This window comes from Lithobates pipiens, unplaced genomic scaffold (assembly GCF_037356315.1).
Source record: "Lithobates pipiens isolate NorthernLeopardFrog02 unplaced genomic scaffold, aLitPip1_a1.2 Scaffold_19, whole genome shotgun sequence".
Lineage (NCBI taxonomy): Eukaryota > Metazoa > Chordata > Amphibia > Anura > Ranidae > Lithobates > Lithobates pipiens.
Genome location: NW_027507764.1, coordinates 365,353,648 through 365,377,068, shown reverse-complemented (window position 1 = coordinate 365,377,068; position 23,421 = coordinate 365,353,648). Strand labels below are relative to the sequence as shown.

The 23,421-nt window shown below is 41.5% G+C and overlaps 1 protein-coding gene across 1 annotated transcript in view; it reads right to left on the bottom strand.

The window, feature by feature from the left end:
* Positions 1-23,421, bottom strand: part of CDKAL1 (CDKAL1 threonylcarbamoyladenosine tRNA methylthiotransferase) — a 1,106,309-nt gene that overhangs the window by 1,059,188 nt on the left and 23,700 nt on the right. Inside the window, exon 4 of the mRNA XM_077493830.1 lies at positions 10,730-10,842. Within this exon, the coding sequence (XP_077349956.1) occupies positions 10,730-10,842 (113 nt within the window). The remainder of the gene's footprint in view (positions 1-10,729; positions 10,843-23,421) is intronic.

Below are 23,421 nucleotides of genomic sequence, written 5' to 3'. Positions count from 1 at the left end.
ATTCTTACTTGTAAGCAACAAGTGTCAGAAAAGATTTAGTCTTTAAATTGTTAAACTGAGAACTTCTACACACAGAGATGACTTCATTCATTCAAGTGTAAACATTGTATCTTTCTGTTCTTTTCTTGGCAGCCTGCCCAGAGAGGAGGAAAGACGTTTCTATGACGACTCAGGCAACTTACACTGACTTCTATTACAGAAGTCATTTCAAAGTCCCGCTGTAGTTCTAAATCTGCTTTTTATCAGCACAATCGGCCGATGCAGATTATTTAAAAAACGGCAAATATCGGCCGATATATCGGCCGATATATCGGTCGACCTCTATTGCAAACCTGGTTTGTTAGTGGGCCCTGAGGACAGGGTTGATGACCACTGCCCTAAGGGGTTTTAATTTAGTACGAGTGGAAGGGACTCGAGCGCTAAAATGTCCATGGGTTAGGGGCGCAAATTACTCATCTTGCCTTGGGTGTGGACAACCCACGCTACGAAAATAATTTTACTTGGGACATTTTATCAAGGGGTCATGGCACTAGAAAGCTTGAGGACCACTGCCCTACTGAATAAGATTGGAGTGGAAAAAATCCTGTTTTTTTAGTAAGTGAAAAATAAAATGTAATTTTTATTATTACAAAAATGTCTGCTGATTGTCTACTGAAAAATAAGACTCGAGCCACCTGAGGTGCATCTAAACCCAATAACATTTTATTGTATTTTATTGTAGATTTTATTGTGCAAAGATACTGCTTGCGGGACTTTTTTTTTTAAACGTCCTGCTAGCGCAGCTCCCCAGTGTGAAAGCACTTTTTCAGATGCTTTACAGGCGCTATTTTCAGCATTAAAGCACCTGAAAAACGCCTCCAGTGTGAAAGGGGTCTTATTGGCTACCATGCAGAGATTAACTGCATTTTTATTTTTTTATTTTCCCTTGACTTGTGCTTTAAAAAGGATAAGTTCACCTTTTAACAAAAATAAATAATACATGCACATTTTTCGCAGGAAAAAAAAAAAATTTTTTGTTTAAGGAGCCTCTGAAGCATTGCACCAGCGTTTAGCAGGTCGCTGATGCCATGCAGGTTCCCTGTCAGTTTATCTGTGGCTCCAGAGCGCCGCAGTGGTTCATTGATAACTACAAGCAGACAGCCGCAAAGGCTGTCAGGACTTGTAGATTTCAATTCACAGAGGACTGTGAATGAGTGACACGGCCAGGCGGACGGAGACAGACATGTTTTTTATTTGTATTTTTTTTTAATTCTGACAGCTAGCAGGGGGAGAAGATCCCCCGCTAGCTGTTACGATAGGGGAATTAGGGAGAATTATGTAACATATTACAAAAAGAGACATGGAATTAGCAGTAGACCTGTTCTCACTCCAAGACTGTTTTGGTTTAGTCTTGGTGCTTGTGTAGTGTCAAGAACTTCCAGCGCCCACCATATTCTTTACTTTTCTGGCGTGATTAGTAGCATAACCCATATTTACAGTCCCACCTGCAAGTACAGAAAAATACTTAATGATCTGCAAAAAAAATGCAATTCAAGTGCTGTTGTGAGCTGACAACACAGCAATTTTGTGTAATACCAGGCTCAATGCAAGGGCACAAACATATCCATTTGTCCCATTCACACCATACATGTGCAATGATGTGTTGCACAAAAATGTAGCATGTTGGCATGTCAGTGCAACACAGCACAATGGCATGCGATATAGTATTTTTTGTGATGCACTGCAGCAATGAATTGCACCATCCTCAAACCACACACCAACACTCATGTACTATATGGAGCAGAACACGTACAGGCTGGTGTGAATTTGCTTTGAGTGTTGTCAGTCCTCCCAGCTGTCTTTGGCTAATCTACTACACTACTCCCACTCTTAGATCTTTACATATTAAGGCTGGATTCACACTTGTATGATTTCAAAGTCGCACAGCTTTGGAGTGCAACTTTAGATGGGTGTGACTTTGACCAATGATAATGGACAACTGTCAAATGTAAAAGTTTAAGGGGTGACTTTCACGTGACTTTTGAGAGTGAACATTGAAAGTCTATGGCTCTAAAGTTACATGAAAGTCAGACCAAAGTAGTGCATGAACTACTTTGAAGTCGCTGTGACTTTAAGATATGAACGGTACTCATTGGAAAACATGGGATGTGACTGATGTCCAAAGTTGCATAACAAGTTGCACAAGTGTGAATGGAGCCTTAAAGTTAATTATTCTGTAGTCCAAGATAAGAACAAGGAGAGCTTTGAGATAACACAGGAAGTGGGCACAGGACAGCTCTGAATTTCAGTTTTTTTTTTGCCAGGCAAGTATACCAAAAACTGTTCTAATAGTAGATACTAGTAATACACCTAAAGACGGTAAGGAAAAGTTAATTGTCAGTAAGCTTCAAGTCAGTAAGCGTGAAAAAGAAATTATTAAATCAAAAACATTGAAGCCAATATCTGCCAAAACCTAAAACTATGTAAAATATCAGGAGAGGAAAGTGGAATTCCAAAAGTCACCATTCCATATCCAATCATTTTTGGATGTTAATTCACTTTGACTACACAGACATCCAAATGAAGGATTGCTGTCTGGATCTAGGCACACGGCATTAATACTAAACAAGTGCATTAATTTCAGGTTATCGGCCAGACAGTCTCAGATTCAGCGGGTGGTAAAAGTAATGCACTCATTAAAATGGATGTGTGACAAGATTTTACATATACCATCTTCCACCACAGCAAAAAATGGAGTCAAACTGCTAATTAGATTTGATGGAACAAATACAAATTGTACCTAATGTGCTTGTAAACATAACTTATACCAATTGCACTGCGTGTTCCGACAATGGCCCACATACACATCCAGATTATACCAGTCTGAAAACACTGCATAAGAATATTACGAATGTATATCAGGAAGGGTAATTTAACAAATATATTCAAGATGCAGTCAAACATTTTAAATCAGTCACATTCTAAATAAAAAGTTTATGGGGGTTATTTACGAAAAAGGAAAATCCAATTTGCACTGCAATTACACTTGGAAGTGCAGTTGCTCTAAATATAAGGGGTAGATCTGAAATGAGTGGAAGCTCTGCTGGTTTCATCATCCAACCATGTGCAAGCTAAAATGCTGTTTTTTTTAAATTCTCCTTGCATGTCCCCCTCGGAACTATAGCGACTTTACTTTCAAATGCACTTGCAGGGCAAAGTGGATTTTCCCTTAGTAAATAACTCCCTTTGATGCAATGTTGCTGGATTAAAGGGAAGGCAAGTTTTTTTTTTGTTGTTTTTTTTTGGGGGGGGAGAGTAGGTTTTATTTTAACATTTTCACCATTTTATATCTTGTTTTCTATATGCATACACTGTTTTATAAATATTTAAATATATGACCAAGAACTCCCAGGGCACTATGAGCTAGTTAAATAGACATTATAACAGTCTGTTCACATCTTGGCATTTTGAATCGTGGGCGGAATCTCCGCAATTCTGCCCATGATTCGAAAAAGCGGCAAATCACGGGATGCCCGTGCAATCCCAGTCACTTCCATTGACACACAACTTTGTGCGATTTGGCCGCGATTACTTGGGGCACAATCACAGTAAAATTGCGCCAACAGAATCGTGGGATGCCCGTCACCAAAAAAGTGCAAGAATTTTGTGCCGCAGGTTCCCGCAATTCTGTTAGCGCAATTTTACAACAATTGTCACCCGACAAATCACGCCAAAAACGCGTCACGATCGGGGTGCCATTAGAAGTGATGGGATCGCCTGAGCATGCCGTGATTTGCTGCCATTTTGAATTGCAGGCAGAATCGTTGAGATTCCACCCGCCATTCAAGATGCCAAGATGTGAACAGAGCCTAAAATGTGTAAGTGAAGGCTAATGACATGTATGCCTAAAAATGCTGCCACATCCCTCTGCTGCATAACCTGTATAAAACCGCTCCAATGGGGTCACGTGATTTAGCAGCTGTGACTTAGCTGTTAGCTGAGCTATGTGTAAGGGAGCGCTCAACAAAAGCTCTGAATTCTTGGAGCTGCGACAGTTCAGTGTCCATCTATTTTGACACTCTCTCCTCTCCCCCGCAGCAACAGCTCTGACAAAGGGGAGCCAAAGCTGCTAGATTGCATGGATTTTTATTTATTTATTTTTTTAATCAGGTTCCCACCCTCCTCTAACATATTTAGTATTTTGTTTTCCCTTTTTGTTGAGAAGCACATTTTTTCTAAAAGGTAGCCACTCCCACTACAACAATTATTTTCTAGTTGAGCATTACGGAGGACAATTACAAGGAACATTCTGCATGTTGAGTGTAGCCATGCATAGGAAAACAAGCTTGAATATGAATATGATTTGCAGCACTTAAAGTGTTACTAAACCCACAACAGTAAAATCCAGTCTGTATATGCAGTAATGCATACTTGTTATACTCACTGTGGAACCTAAGGTGTTAATCCTCTGGACTGTTTAAAAAGGCTGTTTGATCCCACCCTTCTTTTACTGTCCCCAATCCATCTGCCGATAGTACAGAGCCTCTGCACATGCTCAGTTTGGTGTGTATTGCTAAGGTTTTTTTGGGAGGGTGCATGTGAACAGCACAGGGCCAATCAGCACTGTCTAGACAGAGGGTCGGGGGTCAAGCACCCTCAAAGGACTGTCAGGGGAGAATGAAAACTCCCCCTAAAAGCTTTAACCAGTGCTGGACCAGACACTGATAGAAGTCACAAGACTGCTATACACCGCTGATTCGAAAAGGTATTTAACAGTTTAGATCTACTAAAATGATTGCATTTCCATGTTTTGCGTACTGTGGGAGAGCAGATATTAAACCCAGGTTCCTGAATTCACTATAACTCCTTAAAGGGGTTGTAAACCCTCTTTAAAAAAAAAAAAACCCATGTCATACTTACATCCACTGTGCAGTTTGTTTTGCACAGAATGGCCCTGGTCCTCATCTTCTGGTGTCCCCCAGCGCCACTCCTGGCTCCTCCCCACATCGAGTGTCCATGTTGGAGAAGCACTCTCCATGGTAGACTCCCATGCGGGCGTGATCCCGAGTCCAGCATCTGTGTCCATTCACAGGTTGTCATTTTGGTCAGTAAATTCTGTAAATAAGTAATTTTACTCCTTCACTGATGTGTGCTGATGAGGATCCACTGATGGGCCAGTGCTTATGGGCACCGATGAGGAGGCACCAATATGCCACACTGATGGCACTGGTAGGTGGCACAGATACGCACCAGCGATTAACTGTCCGGGTGTCCACTGCAAGCAGATGCCACTGACTGGTTCTCCTCGCCACACGCTGTCAGTGTGATTAGTGGCCACTTTTACATTGACATGTGACAGGCTGTGATTGGACAGCGATTCACAGAGATTGGGGTCGCACCATGTCCTACGAATGTGCATGCGAAAGTGGCCGTCCTGGGGAAAAGTCATAGGACGTCCACCCATAACGAGAGCCGCACCGCTCCTCCATCATTTGATGGTGGGCGGACAGCACGCGGTTAAATATTTTTTACCTGAATACATTCAGGAAAAAAAAATGTTTAGGTAGTAGTATCCCCCCAGCCCCCCTTACACTTACCAGAGCTCATTCAATCCAGTACTATTCCCGTCTGCAGCAGATCTCTCCCCTCACTTCCTGGTCTCCCAGGCTTTGCTGAGGCAGTGGGAGCCATTGGCTCCGCTGCTACCAAACAAAAGACGAGAGAGCAGGGCCAGGCCTGGCTGTCTCTCTACAGACGCAGAGAGCAAGGCTCAGGAGTGAGCCTGCATGAGTGCCCACATAGGAAATGGCTTGCTATGAAGGCACTGGCCAGAGAAGAGGAGCCAAAAGTGCCAGCAGGGGACCCGAGCAGAGAAGGAGCTTATTATTATTATTATTATTATTCTGCCCTGACCTACACATTACAATTATATAAAGCAAGAGGATCATCCCATGTGAAGAAGAGCTATCAGAACACATTATTTACAATACATACATTATTTTCAGTAAACACTTTATAAAATGATAGATCTTAGATATTTCTATAAACACTGGCAGTCTTAAACTGTGTTTAGCAACATATAAAGTTGTCATATATTAACTCCCATCAGAGACAACAAGCTGAGGCATACCCTTTGTGTAGCTATGCCTATTTTTCTGATGTAAAATGCTTGCTGCAATAAACTGTATATAGAAAAACCCATGCAGCAGCAAACTTGATAAAATATATTTCCTTAAAACCTATATAGATGAAAATATGAGCTGTATTGTGATATGGGTTAAAGATTTGTTATAGAAGGGTTAACATTATTTCTCAACGAGAAACAAAAAAATAAAAAGAACAACCCAAGCAAATATTGAGATTAAAAGAATAAAAAATTCTTCCAAGAATTATTACTTGTCTATTTAAAAAACATTTTAGAGCAAGCTGCACAGAGATGGGAACAAGTAAATTAAAAAACATACAACGGGACAGAATACATGATGCCACAGAACCGTGCAACTCCTGTTTCGGCTTATGACTGCAGAGCACAGGCTAAAGCACAGAGAATACAGGGCAGAGCACTGATAGGACCGAGCCAACCTGCTGCATTACGTAGATCACGATGCGCTCCAGTCAGCTGCAGTAGGAGATGATCGGTTTTATGAATGAACAATTTTGGTTATGATTAAACGTCGCTGTGAGAAAGCATATAGCTTCTGGATTCAAACAGGTGTGCATTACTACATAAAATATTTATATATACACACACACGTACGTGTGTGAAAATATATATATATATATATATATATATATATATATATATATATATATATATATATATATATATATATATATATATACATACATACATACATACACACACACATACACATACACACACATACATATATTATATTGTGTGTGTGTGTGTGTGTGTGTGTGTGTGTGTGTGTGTGTGTGTGTGTGTGTGTGTGTGTGTGTGTGTGTGTGTGTACACACACACACACACTAAAATACAAATAGATATAGCTATATATCACACACACATTCTTGGATAAAGCAGTGGTTTGTCAGCGATTTTCTACAACTGCAGCCTTAATTGGACAAAATCTACTCTTTACACAGAAAATATCTCAGATAAAGAACTAATGAAACATAATTACATTGTACAGTGTTGGACAGATATAGCAGTGTAGCGTTCTAAAACTTGAATAATTACATGGAGGAACAGCTCCATCTACAGACATGTACTGGTATTGTGATGTGAAGCTCTTGAAAATTATTATGTGCAAGACATGACACGGCAAAACAAAAACATGCCCATTTCCAGCTCCTGTGTAGCCATCTTATAATTTTATCCACAATTATTAAAACATGTATGTTATAAACATTAAAATGTAAGCTTAAGCGAAAACTTTTTTTTTTTTTTTTTGCTTTAGATCGAAATGAGAATGGTTAAAACCCCAAGCAAATGAAAGGACATCTCTTCAAAGTGAATGGAGTTCCCCTTCTTAGAAAGCTGTCACAGGGAAAAATTGTATATTCTACGACCTCCTCTGCTGCGAGGAGGTCGTAGACCAGTGTAGTTTTCCTGGTTATGCACCAATAGGGGTGTGTAAATCACAAAATTACAAATGCTTTAACAGATAAAACAGTTGATATATTTGTATACCAATTGGTTATTTAGCTGGGTGCTTTGATTTCCACTTTAGCCTTGTGTTTTGCGGCAACTGTTAGTACCATCCACCTCTTAAAACTTCTCATTCTAGAATCTACAACAACCATCAATATGAACATTTTCCACAGAGATTTATATCACTAATTTCTACATTTCCTCTCACATTCACATGTTAAGCTTTTATTTTTCTCATTGGACTTATAAGGATAGGTTTATTTCTATTTGTGTAACTGGATAACAAAAAGCCATCAATCCCAGGACTATTCAAGCGCAGTAAAACGCAAAAATACAAATAAATAAATTAGGTTGTTATTTATATTAAAATTTAGCTTCTGTCTGCATGGTAAATCACATTTCTCTTATCCTCTGCTGCCATCACATGGTTACTATTTGTAACTACACATTGCCAGCTATCTAAACTGTATACCGCAGTTATCCAGATTAGTTCATAACAAGTCATATTAAGAATTTCATTATTTTCTTAACGGGTACCAAGAACAAAGCACACAGCATAAATGATGCAAAATGAAATAAAAAATTCTGACCTGCAGCAAAGCACTAGGCTTTATAATGTCACAGTTGCTGGCCCTGACAAGCCCATACTTTATGCCTTCTAGGAGTGGCAGCTAGCCTAGCCAAATAGCATTAACTGCTTCGGAACACAGCGAGTTTCTATTTTCACAAATCAGATTTGTCAAGAAGCACCATTCTTTGCGCTAAACCCCCAATGGAAACAAAATAATATACTGTGATCATTAACCCTTAATGACCAAAGCAAAAAACTTACCACCTGAACCCAATTTTTCAAGGTTAGCATTCTAATAAAACTACATTGAGTGTAACTTATCGCCTAATATTTTGTGCTTGCCAACTTTGGTACACTGCCCAACACCTATTGATATAGCAACCCTTAGTGTGCTAAAAACACGTCTAAACAGGGAAAGTTTGCACAACTTATTTGGAGATACAAATTGTGTAGTGTTTTTCCGAAGCGTGTGTCTTGCATGCAATTAAAACAGTAATTAAAAAAGGTAACATGTTGCAGCCTACCAATTGTTAGATGTGGTGGCTGCATTTGTTTTATTTTTCTTCCCCGTTTTTACCTAGTGATCTGGCCAGTAACACGCCTCTTGTATTAGCAGTGTCCACTCTGGATGAAGGAGTACAGGGGGCACATTTTGACAGCAGCATTGTCAACCCCGGGGGGGGGGGGGGGGGGGTCAGGGGCTTGCTAAGGTTTTCTTGTGCCTGTAACTGAGCTAAAGGATGTGATATCTTGTCAATCAATACTGAAATAATTTTCATTGCAATTTTCATGTTAAAAATGCAAGGAATAGAATAGCTAGATGTAAGGCTATCCACATAGCTTTTCACTTTCTACATTACCTAAAATAGCAATTTGCAAAGGTTACACAGAACTGTAAGGCTTTGGATATCATATCTTTAAATTACTTTATCTGATATTTGGGTTATCAAATGAATGTACTGTGCTACTGTACCTCTGTACTGAAATGCAAAGGTAGCAAGGTTTTGAAATATAGATTACCATCTTCCATATATGCTTAATGGCAGAACATTTCCCTCTGACTTAGTCATTTATTCATTTTTCCACCCATTAAATCTTCTGCCCTTGTCATTTTAACTTTGGATAGTATTTTTTTTCTGCCAGTAAATACCTTATACAGCCCACTTCCTGTTTCTTGTCTGGTAAAAAGCCTAGACTTATGACATCATGCACAGCTCTCTCTCTTTCTCCAATACTCGTGCACGCTTGCCAGGAAGAGAGGGGGGATGAGTCATAAGAGGGCCAATAAGACCTGCAGGGCTACAGAGCTGGAGGTGTGCCTGTGTGTATCCAGGAAGCGAACAGGCAGCAGCTTCAGCTGCCCACAATTAAAACACAATCTAAATACATTAGATGACATGTTTGAGCCACTAACAAACCTTTATGTCTTTCTCCAATGACCCATCACTCTCCCTTGCTGGAACAAAATCTGGACATGTACTTCTAATATATCTAGATTTGTGGCGCAGAGAGAGACGACTAACAAAATCCTTATGTTCTGGTACAGAATCCCTGAAGTCTTGCATTGTCAAGACCGTTCCCTTTCCCCTTTATGCTGGCACTGTGGTAAAACTAGGGGTACCTATTTCCATATATTGTGGCAATGTAAGGATATCATGCCTTATTGGTCTATGGCAGTGTCCCCGATCCAACAGTACAACATTGTCTTTTAGCCCTCCAGTTCCCTGGTATTGGAAAGTCCATGCTTCATTTATTTTGTTAGCAGTCAAAAGAACTATTCCATTACACTGGTTATCCACTACCCCCAACCCCCCACTCTCAGACCCAGCTTCTAAGGGCAATTTTGGAAATTCATAGATTGGAATATATGACAGCTCAGGTGGGAGTTGCTGCAACCCAGTTTAATAAGATATGGAATGCCTGGGACTCCTGAGTATGGCACCCTTCCTGATCTTGACTGAAGGAGACAGACGGGAGGAATAAGTCCCAAGCCTTTGTCTCGTCGTCTCATATCTCTGCTCTCTCTACTCTGTCCCTGGTATATAATCTGTAATGGTTAGTGCCATATATGCCTCAATTGCACTTATTTTCCGAAATTTTTTATTTTTTTTTTAAATGGTTTAAGTTACGTTTATTAACGATTTGTAACCAACTTTAACCGCTGCCCTCCGCTTTTGGGTCTGTTTCCATCAGTGGTGCTTATGCATGTTTTATTTTTGTAAAACAAACAAAAAAATTTAAAAAAAACAACACCACACACGTCTTAAGACAAGGTTGTGCATGCCACTGGCTGCTGTTAATTTACCACAGGCAATCTGTTCTTCAGCTACAACACTGACTATAAAGTATGCTGGCCATAACTATTTGGATAGATTCATACTATTATAACTTTTTTTTGTAAATTATATTTTTCTTTACCTATTCTGTTTTACAGTAATCAAATTTGTACTGAAAAAGACCAATGTACAAAAAGCACCACCACTGGTCATCAACAAATCAATGGGAAACCTGTGGACTGGTTATCAAGTTTCTCAGAGTTTTTGCACTTTATCTGCATTTCTTACCTGTTATGCTGTAGCCATATGCAGCTAACTGGCCCGCCATGTACTCTCCATCAGAGCTGTTATGTGAACAGCCCCACGTGCGTATCCAGATCTTCTGAGTGCCAGGTATGGTGCTATACAAAGACCAGAGAGGAATAAGTGATTATGTATAATTCCATTAAACTGCACTATTTTATAAGCAGGACACCTTTAACAGAGTAAAATACATGCCTTAGATATCGTCATATTAGATTAAATTACAGCATATGAATAGCATTATTTAAAAGCAGACCTTCACACTTAAGAAAAGGCGATGTTGCCCTGTCTCTCCCCCCCCCCCCCCTTCACAACTAGGTATAAAATGTATGTTGCTTTTTTTATTTTGTGGCACTTATTGTAGTCGTGGTGGGAATGACATTTATCTGGCCCATGCCCCCCACACATACGCAGCTGTGCTGCAGGGTTTCAGGTACCCTGGTTTCCCCAAATATCTGTGCACATTAGTTTTGTAACCTCAAAACCCTTGCCGTCTTTGTGCATGTGAAGGAAATCTCCTGCATGTGCACAGATGTGTCAAACGGTCTGTATCAAAAGCCAAAGACCGGGCAGCAACGGAGGAAGGTAGGTGGAGGCAATACACAGGAGAATGAAGTTCCTCTTTAAACGATTCGCTTAGTAGCAACCCTATAAGCTTAGTATTGCCAGCAGTTAGGTTTATTGGTGTAAACCAGGGGTGCCCAACCCGCAATCTGGGCCTGTCTGTAGGGATGCAGCAGCCACACCAGCCGACAGACAAGCCCAACCCTTACACCTACGTAGGGATGCCATGCAGACATTGCAGGTAGCCTACATTGGACAAGCCAGGCAAATGCACATCCGGATGGACGTCAAGGCTACCAGGTTTGCAATAAGCAAACACTGACAAGGAATGCTGCATGGCCCAACCTAGGGGGTGCAGGGATGGGCCGCACCAGTGATTAGGGCCAGTGTGAATTGTCGTAGCAGTTCCCTTCTGCAGATCTCAGTGGGTAGGGTGTGATGGCCTGCCCTATTCACTATAGTAACAGTGTGGCCGCACCTATTCGCAGCTCTCTACACACCCATTTATCTGTGGGAACTGCAGGAGGAGCTGCTCATCAGCTCTCATTGCTACTATATTTTTTTTGTGTGGCCCAAGAAAATTTCTCTTCTTCCAATTTAGCCCTGGAAGATCAAAAGGTTATGAGAGCCCTGGTATAAATACACCAGAATATTATGTGCAAAAAAAATTTTTTTATGACTGCTACTGTAAACCTATACTAAACCAAATCTGGGAGCTGTAGCATTTACAGCTAGACTAGACTTGTACCTTCTATCAACCTATGCGCCTATATAAACCACAAAAAAAAAAAAAAAAAAAGAAGGGGAAGGACAATTGACCTCTGACCTTGTTAGGATCGAGGTCTTCCTTCCACTTGGATATTTTTACTTTGTTCTCACTCTACATTCTAACTGCTCTCAAAGTGATACAATCTTTATGCTTCTATTTAGACCTAATTTACACTAGCAGATTAGTTGCGTTTAGCTTTTCTAAACATAGAAAAAGTGATCTTTTAGTCTTCCCTGATCAGATTTTCCTGCTTCTATATTAAAAGGATGACTCAATATTAGACCATTGTACATTCATATTTTGGGTGTAGCATGGTGCCAAGCTGACCCCACCACCACCCTAAAACCCAGACCAAGCATTAACATAAGCCAGGAGACTAAACACGAGGCAACACAAATAAACTTGCCAAAAATATTTTATTAGAAAAATACAGTAAACATTCAAACTTTTCAGTATATTACACTGTGTTCTTATTCATTATGAAACTTTAAAAAAGTACACCTACACACACAAAAAAAAAAGCTAAACAATTGTATTGCTCTTGTTGTGCTATTTATCAGTAGTTGTGCCTAAAGAGGCTGTTGTAAGCTCTTTATTGCACCCTCTCATATCACAGCTCAGTAGCAGTTATGAAACTGTAAAAATCCAATTTACATGTCAATAAAGTGGTAGTAAACCCACAGATTATTTTTTTTTTTTTTACTACCTGCAAAGCAAAAAGGCATAATGAGCTAGTATGCACCGCATACTAGCTCATTATGAAATACTTACCTTAGAACGAGGCCCCGACATCTGGCCCGATCCACGCCGAGGGAGCTGACATGCTCCCTCTGCGTTTCTTCCGGGTATCGCGGCTCCGGTGCTGTGAGTGGCCGGAGCTGCGATATCGTCACTCCTGCGCATGCGCGCGGGAGATTTCATGCGGCCGGTTGGCCACTGCCGGATTTTCAGCCGAGAATCCCCTTGTGCGCGTATTGCGCCGCTGCAGTCAGCGGCGCATACCGAGGGGAATATCTCCTAAACCGTACAGGTTTAGGAGATATTTTTTTTACCTACAGGTAAGCCTTATTATAGTATACAACCACTTTAATCCCAGGGAAAAAAAAAAAATACAAAAAAAAAAAAAAAAAAAAAAAAGAAGAAGAGAGAAGGTTGTTTAGGAAAGAAGAGCAATACCAACGAGGCCAACAAAAAAATTAGATGAATAAAAATGCAAAACGTTTTTCAATCTAGATAGCATAAGGGAGGGTAATAACCCATCTTTTTTTGTCCATTTGTGTCCCATTGGGGAGATTTCAATTTCCTCTCCCATAGCCTAAACATATACGTGAAAGGAAATCCCTATAAAGTCAAGGCCTTCTTGGTAGTGTCCCCATTGAAAGGTTTTTTTCGAAATGTTCGATTTTCATTCACTTTCAGCAAGGTCGGTCAACATGGCAAATAAATGGAGAGGGTGAACCTCCCTATCCAAAAGCACAGGAAACAATAAAATTCTGTTCTAATCCCTCTTCACTCTTAGAAAGATATGCCTTTACTCATACACTTACCTGAAAATAAGTCAATGATAAATCAGAAAGTCAAAAAATGTGTTTGGTGCATACATGAAATGCTCTGAAAACTACAGCTGTTCCTATAGCTTTATTTTTATCATGACAAGAAATAAAGTGGACATGTCAACATCTTATGAAAAATGCTATTTGTTTTAATATTTGAAGCAAAACGTGAAGTGAAGGTAGAACTTTGATTCACGGATCTGTGTCAGTGGCTCAAAATATTGAAGGCTGACTGAACTCATTTTCAAAAAGAGGTTAGCAAGACAGTTGTGTCAGGACAGATTTCCTTTAAAGCTAGCATGGTGGTACACAATGACTCCTTTCTCATACAACAGCTACAGAGAGGGGATGTCCAACTCATTCAGTGACAGCCATGTATTCTCCCCTACATTTATGCATCTGTCCTTTACACTTCCAGGAGGTAAACCCATCTTCTCATTACTTTCTGCTTGCCAGCTCTTTTCACATAACTGGGATTTAGAAGCCATATCACTCCAACTCCCCTCATAAAAACAGATAGAGATACGCACTCACCAGCCACTTTTTAGGTACACCTTGCTAGTCCCAACTGGCCCCCCTTTTGCCTTCAGAACGGCCTTAATTTTTTGTGGCATAGATTCAACAAGGTGTTGGAAACATTCTTCAGATTTTGGTCCACATAGACATGATGGCATCACGCAGTTGTTGCAGATTTATATACTGCAAATACATGATGCAAATTTCCCATGCCACCACATCCCAAAGGTGCTCTATTGAATTGAGATCTAATGACTGTGAAGGCCATTGAAGTACAGTGACTTCATTGTCATGTTCAAGAAAACAGTGGTGAGATGATTTGAGCTTTGTGACATGGTGCATTATGCTGCTGGAAGTAGCCATCAGAAGATGGGCACATTGTAGTCATAAAGGGATGGACATGGTCAGCAACAATACTCAGGTAGGTCATGTCAATTAGTACCAAGATGCCCAAAATGTGCCAAGAAAATAATCCCCACACCACTACACCACCACCCTGAACCGTTGATACAAGGCACGATGAATCCATGCTTTCATGTTATTTACTCCAAATTCAGACTACCATCTGAACGTTGCAGCTGAAGTCGAGACTCATCAGGTCAGGCAACATTTTTTCAGTCTTCTATTGTCCAATTTTAGTGAGCCTGGGTGAATTGTAGCCTCGATTTCCTGTTCTTAGCTGTCAGAGGATCATCTCACACCTCTGAGCTCAACAAGGCCTTTTCCTCCACACAACCACTGCTTAAAGGATATTTTGTCTTTTTTCGGACCATTCTCTGTAAACCCTAGAGATGGTTGTGCGTGAAAATCCCAGTGTGTGATATAGATATATAACCCAAAATAACTATGCAGTCAATGACAAAAGGATACATTGAAACTTAAGCCTGCCATAGATTAATTGAATATCCGGCTAGTTCAGCAGAGACAGGACAAATTTCAATGCACCCATGGCCATTCAAGCATGACAGAATTTCAGCAATCCTTAACAGGACTGTTGAAAAACTTGTTGAGGCTTACAGCCAATATATCCTGATAGCGAGTCCTGCCGTCAAAAATATATAAACAAAAAAGAGCGACAATTTTGAAAAAAAAAACAAAAAAAAAAAACCGCATTTTTTTTTAAAGCAATTATTTTCCTCAGTTTAGGCCAATAAGTATTCTACATTTTTTTATTTTTATTTTTTCAAAAAAAATAAACAATTTTTGGGACCACTGGCATTAATACAGCGATCAATGCTACAAAAATGCATGGATTACTGTAAAAGTGTAACCAGCAGTGAAGGGATTAACACTAGGGGGTAATCTAGGGGTTAACTGTGATCCCTGGAAGGTGATTCTAGCTAAAGGGGGAGGAGACTGACTAGAGGAAGTGACGGATCATGGTTCCTAGCTAATAAGAACACACAATCTGTCACTCCTGTCAGAACAGGGAAGTGTGTGTTTACACCCAATTGTCCCTGTTGTGTGTCTGCTGGTCACGATCGTTCGTGGCCGGCGGTCATCGTGTCCGTCGGCCACAAGCAGCGGCACCCCCGCCGTGCAGCCGGCTCATGCACCCGTTATCCCAACCCCACGAGCCAACCTATAGCTACGACGGCTCACACAGGGGAGCCAACCTGTAACTGTGGCGGTTGGTCAGGAAGCGGTTAAGGAGCGTTTCAATAGAAGCGAATGGAGGCAGTTGCAAAGCATCAACGCCTGCCAAACTCCCTCGAGACCCAACAGCCAATTTTCAATTTCAGCACACATCTGAAAGGAGTCAATCTAATGATCGACTCCATTCAAAACTGACTGTTAGTACATTTTCATTTTATCAGCTCCAGCAGTGATCAAGGCATTCTGACAGAGGAACAGTCCATGCTGTCAGAATAGAATAGTGCAGCGAGGAAGATTCCTCCATTCACCACACTTGTGTGGATGGTAGCTCGCTGGCTTAAGAAAAGATCAAAGAAGAAAGGGCACTGCTTATAAATCCAGTGCATTAATATGCAGAGAAGGATTAGCAACCTTTTTCCACTTAGGGGCCGGAGTCAATGAATGCGACTACATGGAGGGCTGCATTCACCTGCTAACAAATGAAGACAATAATCTGGACCACTTTACATTACACAGCTCCCGCACTTCTGGACCGCTTTACATTACAAAGCCTCCCCCCGCATATTGCGCAGCCCCCTCCCACGTTAGGCTTTCAAATTGCGCACACTCGTGGAATAGCGACCAACTACAGTACATAAAAATCCCCATAGGCGACGCTTTAAACATTTCTACAGGTTATCAGTTTTTTTTCAGAGGTCTTGTGCTAGAATTATTGCTCTCACTCTAACCATCGTGGCGATACCTCACGCGTGGTTTGATCACAGTTTCCACTAACATGTGTTCGCTTCTGAGCACGGAGGGATGGGGTGCTTTAATTTTTTTACTTATTTTATAAAAAATTTTAGATTTTTACAATGTTCAAAGGAATGTAAACAACCCTTGTGACAGTAATAGTGACAGGTACTCTTTATGGAGGGATCTGAGGTCTATAAGACCCCAAATCCCTCCTTTGCACTTAAAAAATGCCAGGTTTGGCTGTTTTGAAAGCGGACATTTTTTGTAAATTTGGCACCTTTAAGTCTTCTGTAAACCAGAAGTGATGTCATGACATTGCTTCCGGGTTACTAGATCCAAGACCCAATTCAAAGCAGATTTTGGCTTTGTTTGGGTCCCTGACCAGCCAGCGGATGTGCCAGCTGGTCGCTCGGGCCTTGCGGTGGGACGGGAGAGCCCAGGCGAGCTACAGAAGACGGCACCGGTTGTCATCGCAAGAAAGCCAGCTGGGCTTAAAATGCATGAATTCATCACGTGCACTGACGGGCTGGACATTTAGTGGCAGCGGGTCGGGTACCATAGGTTGCTAAATGTGGCCTCAGCAAGCATCTCTCCAGCCATGTCCCCCTGACATGTTTTTCTCTGCTCACTGGGGCTTGGCCTGGACAAAGCCCCAATGAGCAGGGCAAAACATGTCAGGTGAATATGGCTGGAGCGATGCTGGCTGAGGCCACATTTATCTACAAACTAATGCATTAAGGTTGCAAGCAGCACCCTTTCTTCTCTTTAATGTGCTTACACCTCTGAATGGTGCACTGACGCCAGCTCCTTTCACTGAAACAGGCAAGGAGATCTCGGTCTCAGCTTAGAGTGGCACCGCACGTTTCATTTGGATCACTATAATAAAATAAATTTCTTACACACAACATAGGCATACTTAAATTTACACCCCAAAACACATTCTGCCAAGTCTCCTAAATATGGGATACCACATCTATGAGACTTTCAGAGTCTAACCACACAGAGAGCCAAATTCCAATGCGCACCTTTATGCATTCCAGAAGCATAAATTCTACCAATTACATTTTTGTAGGCCCAGAACACAATCAACAAAAATGACCACATTTTGGAAAGCAAACACCAAGGTATTTTCTAGGAGACAGAATGCTTCTCTTGAAAAGGTCTTTTTTTTGGCGCAAGTTTTTGTAAAATGTGGAAAGTGTTTTTGTTTTTTTTGCAGTTGAGCAAGTATTAACCGCCCCTCTACGGTTACTCCCTTTAGCTTCAAAGGCAGTAGCTATGAGTGTACACGTCACTGCTACAAAGCTTTGCAGCCATGGCCCAAATTATACCCCACGTACGACCCACTAAAGTGTTTGGGGACGCTTGTGGGTGTTCCAAGGGGTTAAAGCAGGTGGTGAGGCGATGCAACACCTGCCCACTGTCTTTCAAATGTTCTCTGAAGAGCAATCTCAACACAGGTGGCTCTTCAGAGAGCATCGCACATACAAACAAGTCCTTATGGTGACACTGGCTGATCGGGGGACACGGACTGGCATGGCAGCAATCTTAGACATTGGGAATGGGTGGCAGCGATTAGAGACACCGACAGGCAGCACTGTACCACTGTGATCATGATCAGACATTGACTAGTGGTATAAACTTACAGTGATATCAGAGAAGCAAGTCATTGTACATGATCACTGACACAGCTGTACAATGTCCCAATGGTGACACTGTACCTGTTCTGGTGACAGCACGTGTAAGAAAAAAAAATGTTTTTTTGGATCCTGTCACTAGAGTGACACGACTTTTCATCTGGGGTGGGAATTCAGGGTGTTTTTTTTTTTCACACTTGAATTGCCTTTACAGCCATGATCACTGCATAAGAAATAGTGTCTGTTTGGCATAATTTAATATGCCACTGTTTATGCTGTGATGGGTCACGGCAAACACATGGTACAAAGCCAATCACAGACCTCACACAGTAGTAAACAATGGCATTATGAATCACAGCCTTGGTTTACTACTGCTGACTAATCGATGTGATTGGTCAAAGCACTCACATGGTAAAGGGACAATCACAGTGACAGTGTATCCTAAAAAGGTACAGTTACGAGTACCCCTTCTGGGAGGACTACTGGCATGTCCTCCCATAACAGCACTTCTCCCACCTGGCTGTATGGGAAGTGGTTAAAGCTTGCTATACACTAGAATTTCATTAAAACATTAAGAAAATTCTTCTATGCCAACACTGATTTAACCAAATTTATTCAAAAACCCTTCAAAAATGTTGTCCATATCTGCTCTTTGAATGTAAAACCCAGATGTAGTAACCAGATTTCATTTAATTATGTACGATTTTCCCAGAAGAAAACCATATTCAGTTAGAATTTCAATCATTCGAATGAAAAAATCCTGCTCTTTATTTATTGTCCATAAAAAACACACACACACACACACACACACACACACACACACACACACACGGCAGTGAGAGGAAATCTCTACAAACTGAAGAAATTACACTTAGTCCAATCGGACCGGGTTGTCGGATAATCCGACCGTGTGCGGGCTTCAGACTTTTTCCGTTGGAATGTCCGACCAACAAAGTTTGAGAGCTGGGCTACAAAATTTTCCGACAACAGGATTTGTAGAGAATTCCGATCGGACAAAGCGCGACGCATGCTCAGATCAGATTCCTAGACCAAAGCTATTGACTACTAGCCTGAACGTAGTCCCGTCGTAACTAAATAACATCATCACGTTACGATCAGATTTTCCGACAACTTTGTCCGACCGTGTGTATGCAACACCAGTTTCGGACAAAATCCGTCGTACAAAATCCGACGGATTTTGTTGTCGGAATGTCCGACCGTGTGTACAAGGGCTTAGATAGTGGTTACCATTGGAAGATTTACCCTCACCTATTGTGACAACTTGGTAGACGAAACTAAAAAAATAAATAAATAAAAAACAAACAAAACAAACAAACAAACACACTCTAAACCTTCCCTCCCTAACCAAAAAACAAAAATAAAAGCTTCTGCTGGAGTTTGATTTTAAAGAGGAATCTCAGCTTGAATTTTTATTCAGCAGCTACAAATACTGTAAAAAAATAAAAGGTACTTTAAAATTAAAAATGAGGTACTTACCAGTGCCTGTGATGTTTTCCCACAGCCTGTTCTTACCATCGCATGTCACCAGCACTACCAGCTTGGTTACAGCTGGTAGTGCTGGTGTGGCAATTGTGGCTTCCTGAAGAACCATAGCCGGGTTACCACCATGCAGCACTCTGAATAGTCCTGCAGCCTCCTGGGATACGAGATGTTTCCCAGGAGGTGGGGAGAGTCCTTACCCAAGTGAAGACTGTGGAAGTGGAATCAAAAAAAAAAAAAACTCAACAATAATTAACATTCATTATTTGATACTAGCTCCCCTCAGTTACAGGCTGGAAGGCACTGAGCGAACCAATAGGCCCCCTTACGTTAAACTTAGGAAAATTCAAGTTAGACTTACCGGTGACTTGTTTTCCAGGAGTCTTTCAGGATAGCACCTGAGAGTGGCTCCTCCCCCTTGCCAACAGGAAATACCTCTTCAACCGAACTTTAAAAAGGAGGCTCCTTCCCACATGTCAGTAGTGGTAGAGAACCTACAGCCCAAAGCGGGAACACAAGTTACTCGTAAATCTAACTTGAATTTTCCCTTAATGTCTTTCAGGACAGCACGCGAGAGGATAAAAGAGATTTAGCCCCTAGGGAGGGACCACCGCCTGCGGGACCTTTCTGGCAAAAGCTTGATCACCTACTGACAGAAGATCCAGTCTGTAATGACGGACAAACATTAAGCAACTTGACCAGGTAGCCGCCTTACAAAATTTTATCTGGGGTGGGACCAGCTTTTTCTGCCCTTGTAGAGTGAGCTCTAATTCCTAGCGGGGGAGATAGACCCATCTGAGAGTAGGCTACCAAAATAGCCAATTTAAGCCATCTGGCAATTGACTTCAATGCTTGGTGGCCTTTTTTGTTTCCAGATAAGAATAAAGAGTTTATAAGAACCTGAAATCTGTTGTTACTTCCAAGTAATGCAATAAGATTCGTCTCACATCTAGGTTGTGAAACTGATCTTCCTTTTCTCCTGAAGGGTTTGAACAGAAGGTTGGCAGGATGATCTCATGTGACCAGTTCTGAAATGTTGCTACTTTGGGCAAAAACCTGGATCTGTCTTAAGTAGAATCCTATCTGGGTAAGTTGGGCAAAAAAGTTGCCTTATCTGAGCGTGCAGTTCACCAATTCTTCTTGCAGATGTGTGATTGCAACTACAAATAGTTTTGAAAGTCAAATTCTTTAGAGAAACTGTTTGTTGTTGCTCAAACAGTCCATTTGAGAGGGCTTGCAGAACCGCTGAGATCCCATTTAGGAAAATGCTAAGCCGGAGCTGGTCTGGATCTGGTAAGTGCCTTGAAAAAAAATCTTGTGAGCAGTTTCTAAAGAAATTGATCTCTCAAGAAGAACCCTTAATGCGGCCACTTGCACTTTACCCCCTTCCTAACCAGAGCACTTTTTGCGATACGACACTGCGTCACTTTAACTGACAATCGCCAAACAAAGAACAAGAACCAAACAAAAATTGACGTCCTTTTTTCCCCACAGAGCTTTCTTTTGGTGGTATTTGATCACCTATGCGTTTTATTTTTGCGCTATGAACAAAAATAAAAAAACAAACACACTTTTACTTTGTTTAGGCTGATAAGTATTCTTCTACATATTTTTTACCAAAAATTATGCAATAAGTGTACATTGGTTTGCGCAAAAGTTATAGCGTCTGCAAAATAGGGAATAGATTTATGGCATTCTATTTTTTATTTATTTATTAGCAATGGCGGCGATCTGCTATTTTTATCGTGATTGTGACATTATGGTGGACACAATCGGACACTTGACACTATTTTGAGACCATTGTCATTTATACAGCGATCATTGCTCTAAAAATGCACTAATTACTGTATAAATTACACTGGCAGGGAAGGGGTTAAACACTAGGGGGCGATCAAGGGGTTAAACGTGTCCTAGGGAGTGATTCTAACTGTTGGCGATGGGCTACCTAGGACATGACAGCGATCACTGTTCCCGACAGGGAGCAGTAGATCTGTCACGTCACTAGGCAAAACGGGGAAATGCCTCGTTTACATAGGCATCATCCCGTTCTGCCGATCTGTGACACGATCGCTGGACACCGGCAGAAAAAGTCCACGGTCATGGGGCATGCGACGGCGCGCGCCCAAAGTTCAGCTTCTTAAAGAGGGCGTACCTGTATGCCCATTTGCGCAACTGTGCCATTGTGCCGACATATATCATTGTGCACTGTTCGGCAAGCGGTTAAGAGTGCTAACTGCAAGACCCTTGTCTGCACCCTTTCGTGGAATCACAATTACAGTGGAATCAGCTGGAATGGGGGGGGAAAGGAATAACCCAGGTGAAAATTCCAAAGGTGCGCCAAAGCATCTATTCCCCGAGAACCGTTGTCTCTGAAGGTAAAAAAAAAAAAAATGCAGGAGCTGTGCGTTTTGCCTTGATGCAAACAGGTCCACTTGTGGATGGCCCCAGGTCCTGGTGATCAATGCAAAAACCTCCGTATTCAGGCTCCATTCTGCCTCCTGAACCTTCTACCTGCTCAAAAAATCTGCCACTTCATTTAATGTGCCTTTGAGATGGACTGTAGGATAAGGACAGTAAATGGTTTTCCGCCCACTCCAGAATTTTTTCTGACAGTAACTAAAGGAGTTTTGATTGTCGGGCCTCCCTGTTTGTTCAGGTAAGCTACGATAGAAACTGGACATGGAAATCTAGGAGGTGACTGCTTTTAACTCTCTCCAATTTGAGGGTGCTTCAGTCTGTGAGCATGTTCCCTGTGCCAACTCCTGACCCATGTGCCGCCCCCCCCCCCCCCCCCACCACACAAACTGGCGTCAGGCACAATTTTTTTCGTCCGGAAGGACCAAAGTAGACCTTTTTGCAACAAAGGCTGATTTTTTCACCAAAGTGTGTGTTTGACTCTGGTGGGGGATCTTTAGCATGTATCGAGAGTCTCTGTCCTGTGGTTCCATACTTTTAGAAGGAACCTTTGGAGCGACCTGAAATGTAGTCTTGCCCATTGGATGGCTGGTATAGTTTAGGTTAAAGTTCCCAAGGCTGACATAACCTTTCTGAAGTTTGATTTCTGAATGTTCACTATCCAACACAGGGATACCAAATGACTCTGGGCCTTGTCCAGATCTTTTTGCAACTTTTTCCTGGAAGGAAGGAGGTCGTCCAGATACGGGATTACCGCAATCCCCTGAAGGCAAAGAGGGGCGAGGGCTTCTGCCATAACCTTTGTAAAGACTCACGTAGCCAACCAAAGGGCCCTAAATTGCACATGTAGCACCTCCTTCCCCATATTGACAGCCAACCTTAGAAATTTCTGGGACCGGAAGGTGCTATAGGAATATGTAGGTAAGCATCTCAAGTCGATCGATGCCATAAAGTATTCCTTGGTCAGCATATTCCTGACCATGAAGACCACGTCCATACAAAAAAAAAAAAAAAAAAAAAAAAACTTTGTATAGGACTGACTTGCTCAATGGTTTAAAGTTGACAGACGGAAGCTTTCTGATAGCTTTTTTATCAGGAATATGTGAGAATAGAATCTGATAACTTTCCTCTGGAGATACTGGTGTCACAACCCTTTGATGCATCAAATCCTTTAAAAAGGATCTTCACAGCTAGAGCCCGTCGAGTCCCTTGGTAGGTTTGTTATAAAGTATCTTTCTGGAGGAAGATCCAAAACCATTTTTGTAAACTTGGGACAGCATGCTCAGAATATATTGATTTTTTTTTACGCTAGCCCACTGAGGGAGGAAATTCTGAAGCCTTCCTTCAACTGGCAGTGACAAATCATGCATTTTGTTAGTTGACGCAGGAGGT